General features: G+C 40.2%; 1 protein-coding gene across 1 annotated transcript in view; it reads left to right on the forward strand.

Moving 5' to 3' along the window:
• The first annotated feature begins 5207 nt into the window (after window positions 1-5207).
• The window catches only part of bmp7b (bone morphogenetic protein 7b), a 31717-nt gene continuing 15058 nt past the window's right edge, over window positions 5208-21866 (forward strand). Inside the window, exon 1 of the mRNA XM_077569569.1 lies at window positions 5208-5838. Coding sequence (XP_077425695.1) covers window positions 5439-5838 — 400 coding nt within the window. The 5' untranslated portion in view covers window positions 5208-5438. The remainder of the gene's footprint in view (window positions 5839-21866) is intronic.

The following is a 21866-nucleotide window of genomic DNA, read 5'->3' on the forward strand; positions in this document are numbered from 1 at the left end:
AATTTCATTCCAAAACGGAAATTGGGAATTTAAAAAAAATTAAATAAATAAAAATATTACCAGTATGTTTTTGAGTTAGTCTCGTTTGGTTGAGCTTTTAAATCTTTGACTCATAAGCAGCAAATATTAATAATTTAAAAGATTAGACAACGGGATTCTAAGCATCTGGATTTCAAAACCATGTTAAATTATATTAAATAGTAAAACCAGCATGGATCAAACATGAAACCTAAATGGGATATTAGAAGTGTTCCATATTCCCGCCCCCTTTCTTTTGCCTGCCTCACAGCTGTGTTTCATATGTTCATAGGGCCCCTGGAAGTGCGACACACTAGTAGTGGAAACATTTACCACTGCGGAGCATTGTTACACCAAAAAGACAAGAACAACTAGGACATACAACAGGAAATTGGTTGCCAGAAACTGTATTTCCACCTTCTTCTGTCCTTGCACTTAGACCCCTCGATTAGGCCCTCAGATAGGGGTCAGTTGAGCCTGAATAAAGTTTTACTGTATCGACTGTGGGTCTACTTGCTGAGAGCTCCCCCTTTTTCCACCCACCCAAATGGACCTCATCCACCTCCCTCAGTCCACAGGTCTTCAAAGGACTGCCGCCTGCTGCTCTCTAAGGCAACAGATGAAATAAATATTAATCTTGCCTCTGATCGCGCGCCCCAAGGCCCTCAATGGAAGCAATACACAAATGGGTAGTGCACCATTATTTTCTTTTTTATTTCTTTGTAAACCACTTTCCAAACGTATTTTCAATACAGAATTTAAAATTATCAACCCATCGCCTGAACAATAGTAAATGTGGTTAATTCATATTAAATAATATTAATATGCAGTAAGTAGTGTTATTTTAACACTGCTAGGATAAAAAGTTACACTGTCAGAGTAAATTTCCTTGAGTGTTGGGTGCAGCCTGAATAGCACTACCTTGAGTGTTAAACAGACCACAGCCTCATTTCAGGTGAAAGAGAAACTCCAATTTTCCAGCACGATGTTGACATTTCAATAGAGATATATCCAGTTGTTGTTGTTGTTGTTGACGGGGAGGCGTGGCTCAGTGGTAGAGCAGCCGTCTCCCGAGCGTGGGCTCGATCCCAAGCCAGTGTGACTATGGCAAAGTATCCTTGAGCAAGATACTGTACCCCCAGTTGCTCCTGATGCCGTGTCATCAGTAGTTAAAGTATAAAGTGCTTTGAAGGCCTTGTAAGGAGGAAAAATGCTACATAAGTGAAGTACCATTTACCAACTTAAAGTGTAGTTTGGTTAAATTTGCATTGACACTGACACCAGTGCAATACACTCACAAGTGTTTAAACACCAGATTTAAGTGTAGTTTGCCAGGATTAAATGTTTATCACTGACACTACTGTAAAGTACTTTCACCACTACTCAGTGTTAACAAGAACAGGGGTAACACTGGTTAAGTCCGAAAAAAGTAACACGTGTCAGATTTACACTCATTGGTGTGGACACGTATAAACATTTTTCTAGTGTTATATTTAACACTCTCGGTGTTAATCTAACACTGGTGATTTTGCTGTGTATATGTTTGCACCAGTGGCGGCTGCTGGTCATTCAAGGACGGGAAACTCATGTTTTTTGGCCTAAATCATAAATGTGTTTATTTGTTTTATGTAAATTCTACCCGCCATTCATGGAAAATGCTTGGGTGGAGGTTTCTACTTCAAGATCACTTATTTCACTGTCAGTCAAAGAGGGATTTTGCCTGGGCCAGCTCACGTGCCCCAAACACCCCCGGAGACATTTGAGTGTCTGATGGGCAGAATAAAGCCCAGCATTTATCCAATGACCACTCAGTTTCACGCAGTGGAACAACCCACTATACACTTTGCCATCGAAGCAGTAGACTGTCAGCGTAAAAGCGCTTTCTGCTCTTCGTTTAAACAGCCAATCCTAAATCAACTCGACTGGGTTACTATTTGTACGTTGGCTGAAAAACATGTCATAGTCCAAAAAAAATAAAAATAAAAATAAAGAGACATTCTCTGTTTCATAGTACATGCATTTGCACAGCTTTTTTTGAGACACTCAACTGATAGAGCATAAAACCAACCACAACTGTAACAAACTGCTGTATAGAAAGAGTGAGCTTAAGTAGTATAGAAAACCTTTACTGTCACCCTATGGTGCAGACTCAGCAAAATTTAGGTTATGAAAATATAAAAGACAACTACCAATAATAAAATGATATTAATGACCTATATACTACGAACTGCAGGATGAGAATAAACATTCCCACTGCTCAAGAGTTTCTCGTTCCCCATGACCGCAGCTTTGTGACAAAGCGGCAACATCGTCTTGCTCGGCAGGTGCCAAGCACGGATGGAGAGAGAAACACCACAGCTTGGTGATACGAGGAGCCAAGAGCAGCTTCTTGCTCACCGGGGCGCCGTGCAAGGTGATATGGACAGACTGAGCTTCAACTGTAAGCAAAGTCATTGTTGCCATAGTGAGATTGTCTTGCTAAATGTATCAAATTTAACTTTCCATCTCCTTTGTTGTACCGGCTCATTGGTAAATGTGTGCAAATCAAAAGTTGAGTTGAATCGCTGAACATACAGTAACACACCACAGAGTTGGCTGGAAGGAGTTATTCCTTTGACTTAACACAAGTCCCAACTTCGGATGACATTTCCACCTTGAAAAGCATTAGCTCCAAATTATTGAATATACCTATTACACAAACCTACGTTGACACACATTTGAAGAGTGAGTTAATTTACTCTCTAGAGTTTGAAGTAAGCGGAAAATTTAAATTCGTTCCCTGCCTCACCTTTGCACCAGAAGTACTTAATGTGCATTAAAAAAGGCCAAATGTAAACATAATGTTACTCCAGCTGCGCCTCAAACTCACAACAGAAAAATCCTCACCCTTAACTGATGACTCCGGCATCCAGTCATGATAAACTATACCCAGCTAATGCCTTTTTTTTTTTGCCAGCTGAAGAGCAGGGTCAGCCAGCAAGAGCGATGAGTCTTCATTGTAGCCTTTCTGTCTGCCATCTAAACTAAGTCTTCTCACTCTGCAACTGTCAACAGCTAACATAGCAATAGCTATCAACATGTTTAAAAATGTTATAAAACTGATTGTACATGCATACAGTATTTGTGTACGCGTGTATAAGAGTAGGTGTGACAACAGGGAATTAATTAATACAGGAAGAGCTAGGAAAAATGAGAAGACATGAAGATGCAATGTGTAACTTTGGGTTATGTTACTCAGAAATATTATTTGTGCAAGCTATTTTTTTTCTCCAAAACTAAATTGTTGTGGTCTACTGAAATTATTAATTTGATATCTGATACCTAAAAAACATTGAATTTACTCGTAGCATATGCAAGTGATTTGATATGGATGATGACAAATAGTGGTAAAAAAAAAAAGGCCAAACAAGTGAATATACAGATTGGTAAAATACTCACAAATGAACACGCTTGTTGAGTAAACACATGTACAACATCCACCCAGCAGCCTCTCTTTTCTAGACAACACTATGCTGATAAAATGAGATAACATCAGTTCTCTGAGTAAAATGATGACTGGCTGAAAATAAATGTGTCTGTTGTCAATTTGTGTGCTGTCTTGCAAGATAGTGTCTACCCACAGCCGAACAGATAATTTGTGACAGAGGAGACTTCAGTCTGTAATGCAGCTGTACGCAGTGTTTGGAGGGTTGTTGATAGAAGCTTCAAAAGCAGTTTACTCTGCTTTTCTGCTTTCCGTCCCCCTGTCAAGGACCTCTCAGTGAGGCTCACTCGGTCTAGCCTGAGCCTTGTGCCCACTGTTTACTGTGAATGTCACCAGGCTTGGTGAGTCGCAAACAAAGGGAGGTCTGTTCTTTTTGTCCCATCCATGATTGTCATCTCCTGGCTTGGCAAAAACTAAGACAAAGACGGGGGGCAGTTAGAGGTTTGACCTCAACAAGCCAACACGAAAAGGGAGAGAAGAGAATAAGTGAAAATGAATGTAATAAATATGAAGAACCTGGCACGTCCCTTGATACACCGTCTATTCTATAAAAATCTGCAGCCAATCGGTGGTACAGGATAAAACTGTTTATATGCGGCACGCTTCTTCTAAGCAACTATTTTAAGCAAATTGAAGAAAAAAAAAATTGTAAAAAAAAAAATGAGTGAAGATGAACCACAGTATTTAAAGTTAAAGTCAAAGTACCACTGATTGTCACACGAAATTCGTTCGTTCATTTGACCCATCCCCGAGGGAGCGGTGAGCAGCAGCAGGGGCTGTGCTCGAGAATCATTTAGTGATCTAACCCCCCAATTCCAATTTGCAGGCATTACGCCATTTTAAATTTTGACGAAGAAGTGAATCATTTTCTGAGGACAAAAAAAAAAAACATATTGAGATGGTGGGAAGGTGAACCAAGTGGACAGGACTCGAAGACCTTCTCTGCCCTCCCCTCTGTTTACAATCATAGCTAAAGCTGTCTGGCAGCCTCACTTGCTGTGCGATTGAAGTTCTAATTTCATTGTCATAAAAATCTTCTGGCGAGCTGCGGCCCTAAAACATCTCAAGAGGGGCCTTTGAAACTCCATTCTCTAATGTTTTAAGAGCTTGGTCCTGCAACAGCCATCTGAAATACATTCAACTATGTCAGTGAGAACAGAACTCATGAGAGGGTCAGCGGCGCTCCTTAAAAGTTTGGTGTTTAAGAGGTGCTGGGGCACTGGGGGCAGATGGAGCGTGGAAGCAGCTGCCAAACATCTGCAACACTCCTTTGTAATCTGTGGCCGTTCACCACTGCTTTTGTCACAAACTTCCTGCCACAGTGTAGTAGAAAGTTTGGATATGGTCAAAAATGAGCTTGGGACCACAAAACAAGCTCTTTGGCCCAATGAAAATTGGCATATACCCCAAAGAGGCAAGCTGTGTAAAAAGTGGGAACCAGCACATCCTTATTTTATTCAAAACAGACCATTTCCCATTCGCCATTGAAACAAGTGAAGGAAAATAATCCACGTTGTTTGTCATGACAACTTTCATTCAAGAGCAACCAAACGATTCTGCAAATACAATTACAAATCCCACGCTTTCATTCAGCTGCCACCCTCTTTATCTCTTTCTCCTGCTCCTCCCATAACAGCTGTGTGCAGAAGTTGTTCTCTGCTGTGCACTTGTATTCAGCAGTACACTATAGTGTGCAATCCCTCAGGTTAGGAGGAGGACGAGCGACAGATGACCACGCGCGCCTGATTTAAAAAAAAAACAACACAAAAAACTCATAAAAAGGACAAATAGTCGAAGCTGATGTTTTGTTCGTGAGAATTTCCCTCACCATGAGAGCAGCTGATTCAAGACATTAAACACGGTTGCTAAAAGTGCAACAGCCATTTGGAGCGTTTGGCAGCAGCGGCAGAGACTTTTACGCACGGCATTGTTTGCTATGGCACCGCTTTTGAATAGACGCGCTCCAGCTTTGCTCTTAATTTGGAGTTACTGCGTCGTGGCCGACATGACTTTTGCAAACTTTTCCCTGGACAACGAGTTCCACTCCAGCTTCATTCACCGCCGACTAAGAAGCCAGGAGCGGCGGGAGATGCAGCGGGAGATCCTGTCCATCCTGGGGCTTCCGCACCGGCCGCGGCCGCACCTCCACGGCAAGCACAACTCTGCTCCCATGTTCATGTTGGACCTGTACAACGCCATGACCACGGAAGGGGACGAGGACAGGTACTCTTATCCATACAAGCCCATCTTCACCACGCAGGCACCCCCCATCGCCAGTCTGCAAGACAACAACTTTCTCAATGATGCGGATATGGTCATGAGCTTTGTCAATATAGGTAGGATGTATTCTCATTACTTAACCGCCTTTTGTTTTGTTGTGTTTGGAAGTGTAATACGGGACATCAATCCCATTCATACTGAATAATATGCACATTTTAGCAAGCTGCTCCTTAAATAATGTATCAGTTCATATTCCACAAACACAAAAGTAATGACCTGGCCTGCAAGTGCATAATGCAGCTTGTCATTCAAATCACCATTGATCACTTTCCTCTCTATATATTAATATATTCTTTATTGTGGTGTACACTGGAAGAGGGCAGCATTACTGGCAAATAAACAGCTGTGCAGCAGCTAATGTTCAGGTGCTGGCTCTATAGATGTTGGAGGAGGTTGCTGCGATGTCCACCATGTGCTATCTAACGAATGAGAGAGTCAAGAGCACAATGGGATCAAAGTGCAGCGGGCTCTTCTTTCAAGATGTGATTCAGAGGCGCCCCTATGAGTACCCTGGCTGCTGAACAATGGCATTCAGCTATGAGCCATGCTTAATTGAGTCAGATGCAGTTGGTCACACAATGAGACTGAATTCTAAGAGGAGACTTCTGTGCAAAGTAGTCAACATAAACTCATCGAAGCACATGCACTTTAGAGTTGCACTTTTACACTCCTGGTAAGATCATTGTCGGAGCATCTTGGCAGCAGAGAGGGAGGTGACACTGGCTCCTCCGCTGCACTGTGTAATTACAGTGGGAGCTGCTGCATTGTGACTATTTTCGACAGGCTGCAACACAGATGGATTTGACCACAAAGGCTCCGAAAGTCAAAGTGTGCAGCCAAGAGTGAATGCTGCAAGAAAATGAGGAAGAATGGAGCCTGTGGATAAGAGAGAGGTGCTTTGCACTCGTTGGTGATTCTTTGATGTGTCAATAATAATATGCATTGGTCAGTGATCACTTTCGATTTCAAGTCATGTATTAAAATCGGTAAATGTCACTCTGAACTTCTGAAACCGCCTGGCTATGATGGGATTATTTAGGCACACATTCTGTCCTCCCTTATGTGCTGCATCTGCCAACAGAGTTCTGTTGCCACTTGTGATACCATCAGTTTCCTGGCAGCTTGATTAGAAGCAGCAGGTACGCTTTGTTTCTTTGCCTTCAGATGAGCGGTAAGGGAGAGTCAGATGGATTGTCCATTTCCTCTCCAAATTCCTTCCTTTCCACATTTGCTCATTGTGGTTTTTATTTTTATTTAGGTCGCCTGAAAGTAGAATGAGTGTGGCTTTTATCTAAAAACAGTCCCTGGGTTCTCTGGAAGTCTCTACGGCCTCTGTGCCAAGGTGCATTACCCTACTATTTCCTGAAAAGCCTCTTTTAATGCCCTGGTTTATACTGTACTATTAGTGTCAGTCTAAATACATTGATGATACCTACAAAAGTGTATTTATTGACAGTAAACCAAAAGTATTTCCCCAAATGCTATCTTTTTTTTTTATTGTCACCCAGTAGAGCTAGAAATTTTTCCTAGCCAGCTTGCGTGAGAGGCCATCTAGGGTTGGTGCGGGCTATGGGACAGACCCCCCATCCAGGAACGTCCTCTCACTGAGTCACCTCCGTTTGAAAGGCCAGCTGTGTAAATGGCTTACAGCATACGTTTAGAATGCAAAGCACTTTGCACGCAGCCTGGGCCACCCAAACACGTCGTGCATGTCGCACATGAAGCTAAAAGAGGGCACTTTGCAAATTGCTGCGCCACATACAGGTAGCTCATAAAAGTGTCGACTCGTTTTAATAGAAACTGTCAGGAATGATGTCCCCATTCAAAAATGTAACCTACATCCACATTTAGTATCTGGATACACTTTATGATTAAAAGTATATATTTTTTAAACCTCTTTTTTTTTTATACTTAACCGGCCTATAGTATGTCTATCTACAATGACTTTGTATTTAATGTGACTGCAGAGGTCTATGGTAGCATTATTGCTCAACCACAATTAATTAAGTTTTTATTAAATATTTCCTCTGTAACAAATTACAGATTGCAGGGCTTTTAGCCAGTGCTGCAGAGACGGTGGAACGTAGTTAATTTACTCTGGGTCTGGTTAAGCTCATAAGCTCATTCATACTCATGACTTTGGTGTCTGCTATTTGACCGACGTGGTCACCTGTGTTTGTGTGGAGGCACTTTGGTGAGTGTCATCGCTGTTTGCGGTAATACATTATCATTCAATGTTTTAGTCATAGTTCAGTGTGGTAACATGCTCACGTATGCATGTAGTCATCTTTGATGTTTGTCATTATTTGTTATTTAATTTCTGAAGACATAAACACATTTATTTTCTTGTTTTTAATATCTTTTTAGTTGTCCTAGACACACCTACTGCATACATGACAAATAATAATAATGTATTCTATGGACTGAACATATCCATAGAAATAATAATAATAATAATAATAATAATAATAATAATAATAATTATTATTATTATTATTATTATTATTATTATTATCCTCCTGTAGGGGTTATGCACAATAGCATTTTGTATTGTGTATATCCCTGAAGGTAAATTGAATGGGGTTCAATAATGTATATTGTACATTTAGTTTGTAATTTTTCCGGAGGTGGACATTTCATCATGATGGAAGGTCTGTCAATCCGTCAATAACGGACACCCATTTTGTTGAATGGAAAAATTACACATTGGCGGACTAAGCATCAACAGCAGTAAGTTTTCCAGGTCAGTATTGATTGACAGATTCCAAGATTTTTACTTTTTAGTCTTGCATTTCCCACACAACTTGGGGATCGAACCCGAGCATCCACATTGAAAGCGCAAAGCGCTGTCCGATGAGCTAAACCTATGCTGTTGGTTTATGCTCAACATGTTGTTAGAGAAACAGACAGAAGTTTGGATTGACATCTTGTACGTGCAACAAGCAGGCTTACTTGTAAAATGAAGTGGTTCTTATTCCCTTATTTCCAACTTTAAGAAATGGTGTAAACATGGCATTACATTTACAGATCAATCGGTTGACAGACCAGTGCCTGTGAAATTTACTGGCAGTCTTAAAAACAAACAAACAAACAAAAACAATTTTGTGATGATGGAAGTGTGGTTAAAATAATATTGATGGATTGACGACTACAGTTTGGTCCGGCTTGAAAAAATGACGGATTGACAATAACGGAAGGGTTGGCGGCCACTGACAAATGACGAATAACAAACACTCAAAACTCATTGACGAGCCCACCTCTGACTTTCTGTAAGTGTGTGGCAGTCTTCTTATGTTTCTTTGTTTGTCATCCAAGACAAAGCAGCTTGTGTGTCTGCACTCTCAGTGGGTGTTTTGTTTTTCCAGAACAAGCCTTTTAAAAAGTAATAGTTTGTCATCATCACAGATCATGTCATCGCGCAATAGAAGGAACAAGAGCTATTTCTATTTTGTGCTGCTGTAATTAGTGCCAGATGTGATATATTTCACCAAAAATGAGTTTTATTTTTTTTTACATGCTCTTGTGCTTCTTTACTGTTATTGCAAAGTGCAAGTTTGCATAGCACATTGTGAAACAATACCTGTGTCTTGGGACACAGAGGAAGTGTGTAACTTTTGCACACCAGGTAATTATCTTATGTGTTTCCATGGCGACCTGAGAGGGCACCACCTGCCTCTGCGCCATATCACCTTTTTGCTCCCTCAGGAGTTTGCACCTGGATGTCTGCCTATTCTTGTTGGAAGAGACATGCAGGAAAATTCATAACTAGTACATTTGTTGACATTTCATCGAGTTTTTGGGCGTCGGTATCGTGTCACCAGCCCTCAGGACTGCACGCTCCAATCATACCAGAGGCATGTATTCATCCATTCTCTCCCAAACCTATGTGCCTATTTTTCCTTGCATTCCTCCGCAGTGGGCTGCACGTGGAGCAGAGGTTAATATAGATGTTTCCCACTGTCTGCAGGCCAGAGCAGCTGTGCAGAGAAACTTGATATTTTCGGAGTCCCTCATTGCAACCTCCTCCATCATGTCTGGCCCTGTCGACGATTCATCCCGCACGCAAGACCACATGACACCGAGCGTGCCTCGTTTCCTTCCTGCACAAACAGTATTGATTATCAGCACCGGTGCAGTTGGTTAGCATAGCGTCCCCTATGGCTTTGGTTGTATTTGGTCTCCAAGCACCAGCTCTGGCCATCACCTCATGAGGTTTAAGCCTCCTGTGCGCTCAGACATTAAACATTTCAACACTTTCTTTTGTGTGTTTTTCCACTCCCCACCTATTTCTTGCACACACTTTCTCTGAACCCCAAACACACACACCCTTGATTTTCTCACTTTCCCACCCTCATAAATACACTCACATATTTGTGTCTATCTAGTCCAACATTCCGTCTTTAGTTCATTTGTAGTCGAGTCGCTTCTCCAAATGGACGCAGAAACAAGCGCTGAAGGCCCCATCATTGCATAGTGAATGCGTCCTGCGATTGACAGCATTAGTTGTCTTCCTCAGTTCATGAAATCGCTCTTGGACCTCTCCAAATTAAACTTAAAGTATGCCGATTTAAGTGTGGACTTGGGGAAAAAAAACATGCTTGCACTTTTCAGATGCCCAAAAGGAATGTTCTTGGAGCTAATTAGTGTTATTCGGGGCATGTTTTACTGCCTTGTGAAGAGCGGGGAGTGAGCAGAGGCAATGGAATGTTACAGTTGGTAGAGATAGACATGCCTTCCTGTCAAGTCATTCCTTTTAATGCCCGCCATGATTTGATGTATTATACGGTGGGCTGGTGGATAAATCAATACCAGAAACAAAGAAAAACAATCTTGCATCTCCAATGGCTGCCAAAACAGTTCCAGGAAAAATTCTGCTCTGGATCCGATTCACCTGTTGAACCCATGAGTCCAAAATGACATCTGGGAGTATGCAGCAACTTCTCTGCACTCTTGGCAATGCCATGGCACTTGCTGAGAGGAATGATGAAACACTTGGGTGGAGGCGGGACACAATGCGGCAAGGTGTCCAGAAGCCCAGATGCACCAAGCAGTGGGTGTTCTTCATTGGCTCATTCATTTCCAGGAATGTTGGGCTCATTTTGATTATATTGCTGTCCTGCAGTGCGCATTTTGTAGCAAGCTGGTGTAATATCATGTACAATATATACGTCGAGAACATGTAAGCTACAAATAAAAAGTAAAAAATCAAACCAAGATGCAGTACATCTTTATTTACACCCGTTTTGCCACTTTTCTTTTATCTGGGTTACTCTGGCCTTAGCTTATCAGTGACCAGCAGCATATCAAACTCCCCTGCATTTCAATGACTGCTTAGCAAAAGCTGATAGAACAGCTCTACTTAGGTGGTAACATGGGGTTGAAAAAGAAGGCGTGAATAGCATTGCGTTCCTTCAAAACAAATCAGGCACTTTTTTTTAGATCCCCTTTTCTTGTGGGAACACAAGGTGCTTTTGCATTTATGTGTTTGTGCGTGATAAAACACTATTTTGGAGCCACGTTCCCTGCCCAGTCACCAGTATTGTGTGATGTATTTGGTTTGAGGTTTATGCAGAACATTGGCTTAGCGGAAGCTCCATAATACCGAACAGACTCTGTTGGCCAGATCAAAGCTTGCAAAAACAACAGTGGATGTTTTTAATGCTTTGTCAAGGAAACATTACATCGGTTGTGTATAGGTTTTAAATGGGAAATCTTTATCATTCATTCATTCCAAACTACTTATCCTTACAATTTTTTTATCTTAAGAAAAAAATTCTGTTCATTTAGTTTACTTTTACTCTCATTTTCCCATGGGCATTTTATTGATTGTAATTATGGATGAATGAATGGATAGTTTAGAAGTAAGTTTTGGTTTAGTTTAGTTTAGTTTAGTTTGAGAGATCCAATTGATCGCATATTAGCAGTGGGTTGAATGTGCTGAATAATTAGAAAAGAACAACAACAAAAAACCATACCAATCTGACACTGATCTTTTTACTTTAGTGTGAATTCAAGCATAAAGTTCCCTCTAAAAACCCGCTTCATCTGTATGTCAGCCAGGAACTTCACATGCACTGCAGAGTAATTATTAGACAATATAGCATTTCTGCTGTTAGCTGGGCCATAGCCACGGCTAACTAATTGTTACTAGCAGCAGACAGTGATGAAGACTTACTTTCTTCTTCAGAAACTTCCTTCCTTATATCCATTATGACTTGTTTCTTGACCGTGACAGACAATGGACGCTAATACCGGCAGGTTAGGAGCAAGCAAACAAGCAGGAAAACATGGAATGGATTATCAGTAATAAGGAAGTTCAAGTGGAACGGATTAGAATTGGATAACAAAACATGACAAGGGCTCTCGCTATCTACAGAACTATTGAAGTGAAGGAAATCAATTGATTTCTGATTATATAAGTTATTAATTACTGTCCATCAGTCACGTTATTTTCCTCAATGCTGCTTGTAGTTGGCATGTTAGGAACACTTTTAATGGAAAAAATATCTGCCTCAAATAAAAACCAAATATCAAAATTTATAGAAACATGGTCTACGTATATAGAATTTTTTAACCAAATTCCGGTTACTTAATTCTGTCTGTTAGCGAGAGCCACTACATCGTGATAACTTACATTGATATTTCTGCATCTGGCAATTTATTATTATATTATATTATTAGTATGGGATTTTTTTTTAATGGGCTTTAGGTGAACTGATGAATACACACACGCTCGCACGCACGCACGCACACACACACACACACGCACATACACATACTCACCCACATACAAAAAAAGGGGTATATATATATATATATATATATATGTGTGTGTACATGTGTATATATATATTTATATGTATTTAAAAAAAAAAAAAAAACATTTATTAAATTTTTTTTAATTGATTTGTTGGATTAAAAAAAAAAAAAAAAAAAAAAAGGAGAGCAATGATGATGTCAAATCGAATGAACAATACTGAGCTCTCCCAAGAAAAAAAGAAAAAAAAAAAAAGGAACACTTGGCTGACAGAGGCACGTTCAACTGCAAGCATGGTCGCAGTCGACGACGCAGTGAAAACATGGACCTGATTATTACTAATAAGGACGTTTTTTACATGATTAAGTGGAATGGATTGGATAATGACACACGAGAAGCGTGCACGACCTTACACTTGGAAGTACAGGGAAACCAACTGATTTATGATTATATTTACATGAATATTGAGGTTATGTTACTGAATATTTAGTTCATTTCGCTTTCTGTATACTATATATGAAGGGCCATGTGCAAAGTGACTTTAAAGGCCTATAATAACATATATGAAGGAAGGTTGAGGAGGTTGCGGTGGCTGTGGCCTTGAAATGAAAGAACATAAAACACATGCACAATAGTTGACTGATGGTGCAGTTATTTACTCCTCTGACTTCCATATAGTCAGCATGGGTTTTTGTGTGAAATCAACTGTGAAAGATGTCTGTCTATATATGAGCCTTGTGATATGCGTCTAGGGTGTAGTCTGCCTTTCGCTTAAGCTTAGCTCGCTGCAACCCAAAAAGCTAGCATTAGCTCCAGCAGTTAGAGCCTATCCCAGCTAACTTGAATGGTAGCGTGCACCCTGGGCTGGTTGCCAGTCAATCACGGAGCACATATTGTATGAAGACAAATAACTCATCACACCTTTGCTGAATGGATACTGAACCCTAACCTGTCAAGCTACACCCACTTTCTTGAAAGAAAGAAAGTAGGTCTGGAAAGGCTGTCATTGACCACTGTTTGGCCCGGTTCGAAACAAACCTTGCAATCAAATTTGTTCATTTGCTGCATGAGAGAGCCTGTTTTCTTCAACATTAAACTAAATGACCAGAAACACAAACTAGTCATTAAAAAAAAAAAAAACAGCTGAACCTCTTACGTTGTCACTCGCTAAGTGCCACCTGATTTGAATACATTGATTTCTCCGTGGCCTTTTCACGTCATCCACAGCGAACATTTCACTGACTGGGAGAAGCGCTTCAAGTACATTTCAACGGTAAGAATTTGTTCGCCAACTGCGGCAAATTGGCAATTACACTAGGTCAAAAATACGTAGCAAGTACCCAGAATACATAACTTCCGCTCTCCACTGGTCTGTTTGGTAAGGTTTGCGCCACCTCAGAAATGTGTCTGGTTTTCTGACAAACTGAACCCGTGCTGTCTACACCAAAGTCAGATGAATGAACCACTATACTACCGTGAACTGAGGAAAGTGACGTGTATCTCTTCAGTGCTGGACTTTCATCATATGCAATGAGTTTTGCTCAAGCTTTGACCCTTTGGAACCTTACCAAGTTATTAGAGTTCCAGTATTAGTGTTACATCAACTGCTTCGCCCACATTTTATGGCATAGAGCCATAGACTAAATTCTGTGTAATACGTTTTGCCCATGTGTTTCACATTTGGGTAAAATTGGGAGAATTGCGTAGTAGGAGTTCATTTGAGTATGGGCCCTGGAATTTGCGCAAAAAACAATGCAAGATGGAGGTCATCAGCTGGTCAGTGATGGTGATGGCTTGGCGATGGGTGGTTGTGGTAGGCCAGTTCCCTTGCATGGCATGACGTGTTACTGCTGTTCAACTGAGTGAGGAAAATGTTGAGTTCCTCTGTGAAGGTGGTGGGTTTATTTCACTTGACCAGCGCAGGTTAGAGGTTAAGTTCATCAATAAATCCGACCCCTGCCATGCCTCTCTCATGTAAGCTGCTCTCAATTTCTGATTGTTTCTCATTCTGATATATCTTGCCTTGCCACCTCTCTTCTGTTTACATTGTGATCTGAACAGCCGAAAGGTGGTTCTTTAAAAAATAAATTGGATTTGCACCAAGGATGTTGCCAAAGGTCTTTCTGGCATCAAGGTTGGACAGACGTGTGATGATGTCACACCTGTTAAAATTCCCCAGTACAAATATTGGTTGCTCTCACATTGATTGGCTACTCTGTTGTAGCAGCAGTCAGTTATGTGCTCAGTCACCAGATTGAAAACAGGCCTTGGTACATAAATGGTAATCACAGTAATTTGGGAAAATTTACAGGGCAAATAGTGTGGTCCAAGCAGTTGTTCTTAACTGTTGTCATCTCAGAACACACATTTTCCAAAAGTTGCTTGATCCAGAAAAAGTTGAGAGAAATAAAAAAGAAGTATCGTTTAAAAATAGCCTTTGAAAACAAATTGCCTGTCAGGAAACCAAACCTTTCAGGAAACCAAACAAACTTCATGCTTGGCAAGCCATTAATATTGCATCCTCAAAAAGAGTAAACCATTTCAAAACGTTATATTGGTCAATTATTTGTAAAAAATAAAATAAAATAAAATAATACCCAGATTTGTGGAAAAAAATATTACATTGACATTTTGAGATGAATGGACATGGGTTTCCTCCGACAGCAACTACAGTATATGCACTATATACAGTATTATATTTCTCAACATACTGTCCATGCTTAGCACTAGGGGTGCACCAATCACAATTTTCTGCCCCATCACCGATTCTCGATCTTTGAAAAAGTCTGACCTGCTGATCCCGGTTTTTGCTGATACCGATTTTTTTCATTACAAGCAACATATAGCTTCAGTGTTCCAATCTTGTTTTATTGGAAAACATTGAACAATATCGGTGAAATAATACAAATGGGTTGTTTTAACTGCACATGAAGTAGTTCTCTCAAATAAAAATGTAAATCCTATTAGTCATCTCAGCAGAACAGGACAGTGGCTGACTTTTTCAGACCTCTGAGGAGGGACATGAGATTGGTGGAAAAGATCAGTTTATTTTTAAGGGATCGGCCGTTCACCAATTTTCCAAAATTAAGGAAATCGGGGACGATAAATTGGCAGGCCGATCAATCGGTGCACCCCTACTTACCACCTTCTTAAAGGCCTAGATACACCAATCAGACGTCGGCCAAATGTAGGGGTAGGCGTCGGCCCAGACGTCGGCATGTCGCGTAGAAAAATGACATAAATACACACCGCACCGACCCTGACTATTACGTGCGTTCAGCGCATGTGCGAGAAGTAATTTCCCTCCATATCATCGGCGACGGTAGTCATTATGCGTAAAGGCAACCCGAAACCTCTTAACGGGGGCAAGATATAAAAATGTAAACATTGCATACCGGTTACTTTTTCTCCCACAATGTCCTCCTACGTAAATGAAACCCTCCGACTTTTTGCACAGTATCTTTAAAAGTAAATCCTACCTGGTATATCGGGCCGCTTCCCCATGTCATGCCATAGTTTGGCTTTCATACCTTTGTTGGCATACCCTTTAACGGTAATATCATACAATGCCGGTCTCTCTTGAACCAAAGAGACAAAGTCATCTTCCTGATCTTTTATCCAGACAGACATTGTACGTTCAAATGTAGAGGGTACAGCAGGGTGATGATGCACAAAATGAGCAAAATAAAAAAAATGGTCCAGACTTTCCATCAGTACTGTTCATCCGTTCTTCCTCTTCTTGCCCCGTGCGCTGATTTGCTAGCTAACAGCCAATCACAGTGATCATTATGCCCCGATGTGATCAAAATGTTGAATTTGCTGGAAACGCCCTCCTCGACGTATTTCAACTCGATCCGACTTTACCACAGTAATTTATACACTGATCAGATGGCACATGCCGTCGGCCCAAGGCTGTTCGACTCCCGACGTCGGATTGGTGTATCTAGGCCTTAAGAGACAGAGCATGACAGCTGATTTAGTGCAAAAACAAAGATAACTGAATTAAATATCACAATTGGACAAACTACAGTCAGAAATGTTCGCTTATTCCTTGGCTAAAAAATAAAAAAATGCAGTGCAACTGTAATAAAAGTATCAGTCTAAATTATTATGCTGTTTTCAACATAGTACCATAACATCTGCATCAATTGCTAATGCTAAATGCTATCTTGGTTCACTGTTCAACAGCGCTAAACAGATCAATGTAGGCTACTCACCATTATCCAACCTTTTTTGCTCCCTCCTGACAGCTATTGGAAGCTGGCTATGCCGTTTAACTCCCACCAGTTACACATTGGAACATTGGAAATATACCTCTAGAAAGCTCAACTAGCGTTGTCTGACCGGCGACTGGCAACCTTAGTGGGTAGGACCACATGTTCCATGATTCTTAGATGTGAAAGCAGGAAATAGTTCTAGTTCTCATGGTCAACCGTCTGCTACGTACGTCCACCCTGCCACCGATTAGATGCAGATACGAACGAGAACGCAAATGTGAATTTGGAAGTTAATAGGAAGGAATTTAACGGTTCAATTCGCTTTTAATGGATTCATCGTATGAATCTTAACTGTGTGATTGACATACACATGTCAAAAATGGGTCACTGGGATGGGACCTGCGCAGGGTTGGGGAATCTCGGTCCAGAAAAATAAAAAAGCCTGCCACAGACTGGCTATAGCCACAGGTGCTTCTACTTAACTGGCAGGTCAACAAGCTCATAGAAGCACCTGTTGAGTAGAAGCACCTGTGACTAAAGTCAAACTGTTTTAGTGTTTGTTTTCTCTGGACCTGGATTCCCCAACCCTGGACCTGCGTAATAGCAGGACGAAATAATGAAGTTGGTGAAAATCCGCTTTTTCACTGTGGAGGCGATGATTAGTGATTTATGCTATGTTGACATCGGATGTAAAGCGAATTATCACCTGTGCAGCTCCGTATCATGTTTATCCATGTCAGCTTGCCAGCCATAGCTCATCTGTAGCAGGGGCGCCGCAAAATGGTGTGTATTAAGCATTCACCAATATGAACCGCAGAAAACCATGACATGATGGGCAACTGTTCAATGTGAACACGCTTTCCATTGAGTTCATTTATGAAATTTGTACTGGCCAGCATGTGAAGTGTCTTGTTGATCCGACCCTACGGATTGTGTGTATATATATATATACAGACTATATACCTATGCCGTTCATGTAGGACGCTATATTCTCTTTTTAAAAATCTGCAACAAACTGTGTCATTACGGGCGTAACGGTACGACTTGTTCAGCGGTTTCCCTTACAAAATACGGATGATATGTAATGTTTAGCACCTCACCTAAACAGGCTGTTTTCTATCATACAACTCAGTCTAAAAGTTGTTGACATCAATTGCTCACTTCTTCAAAAATAAATGGGATATTGTAAACATGCTTTATTTCACTGATGTGTTTTCTCCTTTCTCTTGGGGCTGGACATTTCTGGCACATCGGTCACACAGCAGTAAGCACGGAGGGAGATACAAAGGCGTGATCAACGTGTGTTACGATTGGCCGGGAATCGCTCCCTTTGGGCAAATTCATACATTACCGTCTATTGAATATACCATTAATAAATACCGCGCACCCCTACTTCCTTCATCATAATGTTCTGCAAAACAATATTCACTAGAACACCTTGGCAAGCTAGAACATGAATGGTCAGCATAGACAAACAACTAGGATGTAACTCTGTTACATTTATGTATCAGCAAATAACAGTAAGGGTAATTGAAACATGTGGTTGCACTTGATCGTCTTTAAACAAGCAGCAGTCCAACATGTTCTCTGTGTTCCAGGCTGTTACATATGGAGTATACCATAAATCTCTGGTCAGTGATGCCCAGTGAAGCATGAGTTGGAACCTCGCTCTATGCTTTATGGCTGCAGAGGGAAATCATATTTGATGACTGCACTGAGAGACAAGAAAGGCCAAGACCTGTGATCCGCAGACGGCCTGCAGGCTAGAGAACACATAAAGGTTTGGTTTGACCACAAGTAAAAGACTCTTCTTCCTGTGGTTACTGCCTCAACTTGCACACATGCAGTCTGAGTGGCACGTGCACGCCCTCAGGCGGACACACGCACGTGTGTGTGCGCTTATGTGAATACGCGCACAAATGCTGCAGCGAGTTAATTAATGATTGTCGAGTGTGACTAAGTTCTAACGTGAAACTCTGTTGACCCTGTTTCAGTATAAATACATCACATGGGGATGATGTCATGAGTCAGCGGCGGGCAGGAAGTTTCTTGACATAGTAATCGCCCTACTGTGGTTAGCTGAAAGATCAAACCCTCTTTAAACTTTATAGGATAAACATCTTGAGCAACTTGTCTCTTCTTTGCAATCCCTATTTCTGCCCCAAGCTCGTGGAAACTATGACTACTACTTGTTCCCTGGATTGTAATTAACTCATCCTCTGCCATTGACGGCTATAGACGTGATAAATTAATTTGAACTATTTCTATTAGTTTAACATTTTTTATCTCTTTTGTTAACAAGAGCATGAAAACCTATATCTTTTTTTTGTACATTTAGAACATATATAAAATTTGTGATTAATCGTGAGTTAACTAGTGAAGTCATGCGATTAATTACGATTAAAAATTTTAATCACCTGACACCCCTAATTTTCAATAATCTTTTCTTTTTTTAAATAAAGAAATAAAATAATTGTAATTATTTTTTTCAAATTTTTTATATATATTTATTTTTTAAAGAAAAGATTATTAAAAATTAGGAGCGTCAGGCGATAACCATTTTTAATCGTAATTAATCGCATGACTTCACTAGTTAACCCACTATTAATCACACATTTTATATCTGTTCTAATACAATAAAAAAATTTCATACTCTTGTTAACAAAATTGGGAACAATTTTAAACTAATAGAAATAGTTCAAATGAATTTTTGACGTCTATAGCCGTCAATGGCAGTGAATGAGTTAAAACATTGCCAAGGCAACTGAGAGGGAGAAAGAAAAAGGCAGATCATTATATTGTTAAATCAAATACGCATGGGTTGTGCTCCACTTTCTGCCATCAGAAAATGATCTACACTGTACATATGGCTGATCAAGCCGCTGATGGGAATCAGCTGAACGGTAGGACTTAATTAAGTCCACAGGGATGTCGTAGAAACGACATCTCTTGAGATCGGAAGGCATTAAAAGAGTGAGGGAGTGAAGATTAAGCCGAAGTGCAGCAGTGCCAGGGGTGAGATCCCCCCGGGCCTCCTGCCATGCAGCGGAAGTGTTCAAGGTGCTACTGAGGGGTGTGATGGTGCTGAGCAGACACTTGGGCTAATGTGAGTCGTCAGATCTGTCTGCTGTTGCTCCGGAGGCCGAGGTGTCTGGGATGCTTCTGGGTCTGTAAGACAAGGAAAGGAGGGCTGTGCCAGCAGAAAGGGAACATAGAGGAAACATTTTATTCCTATGAAATTAATACAGATCAAACAGATGTGGCAGCCATCATTTTCATGATGCCTCTCAAAGCTAGTCTCACGTACCAAAGATGAAAAGTATGTATGTGAATTAAATACTGTACATTTTCAGATGGTGCTTGGCATCAGATTTGTACAAACTTTTAAATTTGTTCCGTGTGAAACAACAACAACATAAGAAATAATTCAATCCTCAAAGAGCATGCCACAATAAAACCTTTATCAACTATACCAGGGAACCCTGGTCTTCGAGAGACAGTTTTCAATGCCCCCCTCCACCAACACACTGATTTTGAATGAACAGGATCATTATCGGGCTTCTACAGAGCTTGCTGATGAGCTGATCATTTAAGTCAGCTATGTTGGAGGAGGGTGACTTCGAAAACAGGCAGGACAGTGGCTCTTGAGGACTTGGGTTCCTTATCCCTAAATTATTCAATATGCAAATTACAAAGTAACATTTCAAGATTTTTGATACGATTATGATTATATTATCTTATGCATCACACTAAATAGTTTTTTTCAAAAGTTTATTCTTAACTGCCGTAGTGCGCACACATTTACAATGATGACAAAAAAGCTGTACGTGTACCAACAGCAGTCCTTGAAGCATATTAGCTTCATGAAGCTTTATGAAGCAAGAATATTACGTTCTTTTACTAATTGTTTTATTGACTTGACTTTAGACATATTGTACTGAGCAACCAGAACACATGTATATATTGTTACATCCCAATATATTCCAATGTTTATCAACAAATGTGTTGTGCTTAGTATTATGTGATGGAATCAGAAACAGTGGCGGGTAACTACAGTGCAATGAATGTACCATGTTAAGCCTCCAATTGCAATCTTTTACCAATAAAATTGAAGTACTTTACTGTATTATTGTGACCGAACTTAACTAAGTAATAACCATTAAATTTAACTAAGTTATGATGTTTTGGTGATGGGACTCAATAATTTGTATATTGCTGGTGTTAAGCCCAAACTTCATATGTCACAATTTGGCAAATGTAATATTTTTCCAAAATTCTATACTTCTGGTCAATCCACACGTGTGTGTTTTATTTTTACGAATTCCTGACCAATCTAAAGTGTTGAAAATGGCTTGCTTTCTTAGATGATGCAATGTTAATGGTTGAACTGAACAAACGTGCCATTTTGGGGGTCCCATAAAAATTTATGATTTTAGAGGTACAGTACAAGGTTTTTGCCCCAGACTAATGGGAAAATATCCCCATTCAAGGACACGATGAAAACTGAAATTCACGATCCTCTAAGATACAATCCGGCTACAAAATGGCTCAACAATGACACGACCCTTCCAGCTCCCAGGGTTTGTGCCTCCAATCAGATACAGCAATATAAGCTCACAGTCCAACCAAACTTAATATCCATCCCAAGATAAATATATTCATGAAATAAATATACATTAATAGTAGAGCTGTCAAACGATACCTTTTAAAAATCAGATCAATCACATTTTGATTAATCAGGATTAATCGCCTAATAAAAAAAGCTTTTTTATCAACATTTTTCCCCCGCCAAATTTGAAGAGCGTGTTATGAGGACGTCTTCAACATTTTTTGACCCACTGCACACGCTCATCCTCTTTTTCTAATCAGTTAATTACTTGCATAATTTAAAATGGGGAAAAAAATGAGCCCAATATTTTGACAAACAAATATTCTAAATGTTATACGCAAACATTTATTAAATGCTTTACTTAAATGCACGTAATTATGGTTATTGCTAAAACACAACTATCCGCTGTCACGCTAAGGGATAATCTATGGTCAAAATTAATAGTGCAATTAATCTGCGTTAATTAATGATTAATGCGACAATTTTTAGTGATTAATTATT

The sequence above is a fragment of the Vanacampus margaritifer genome, chromosome 1 (assembly GCF_051991255.1).
Source record: "Vanacampus margaritifer isolate UIUO_Vmar chromosome 1, RoL_Vmar_1.0, whole genome shotgun sequence".
Taxonomy (NCBI): domain Eukaryota; kingdom Metazoa; phylum Chordata; class Actinopteri; order Syngnathiformes; family Syngnathidae; genus Vanacampus; species Vanacampus margaritifer.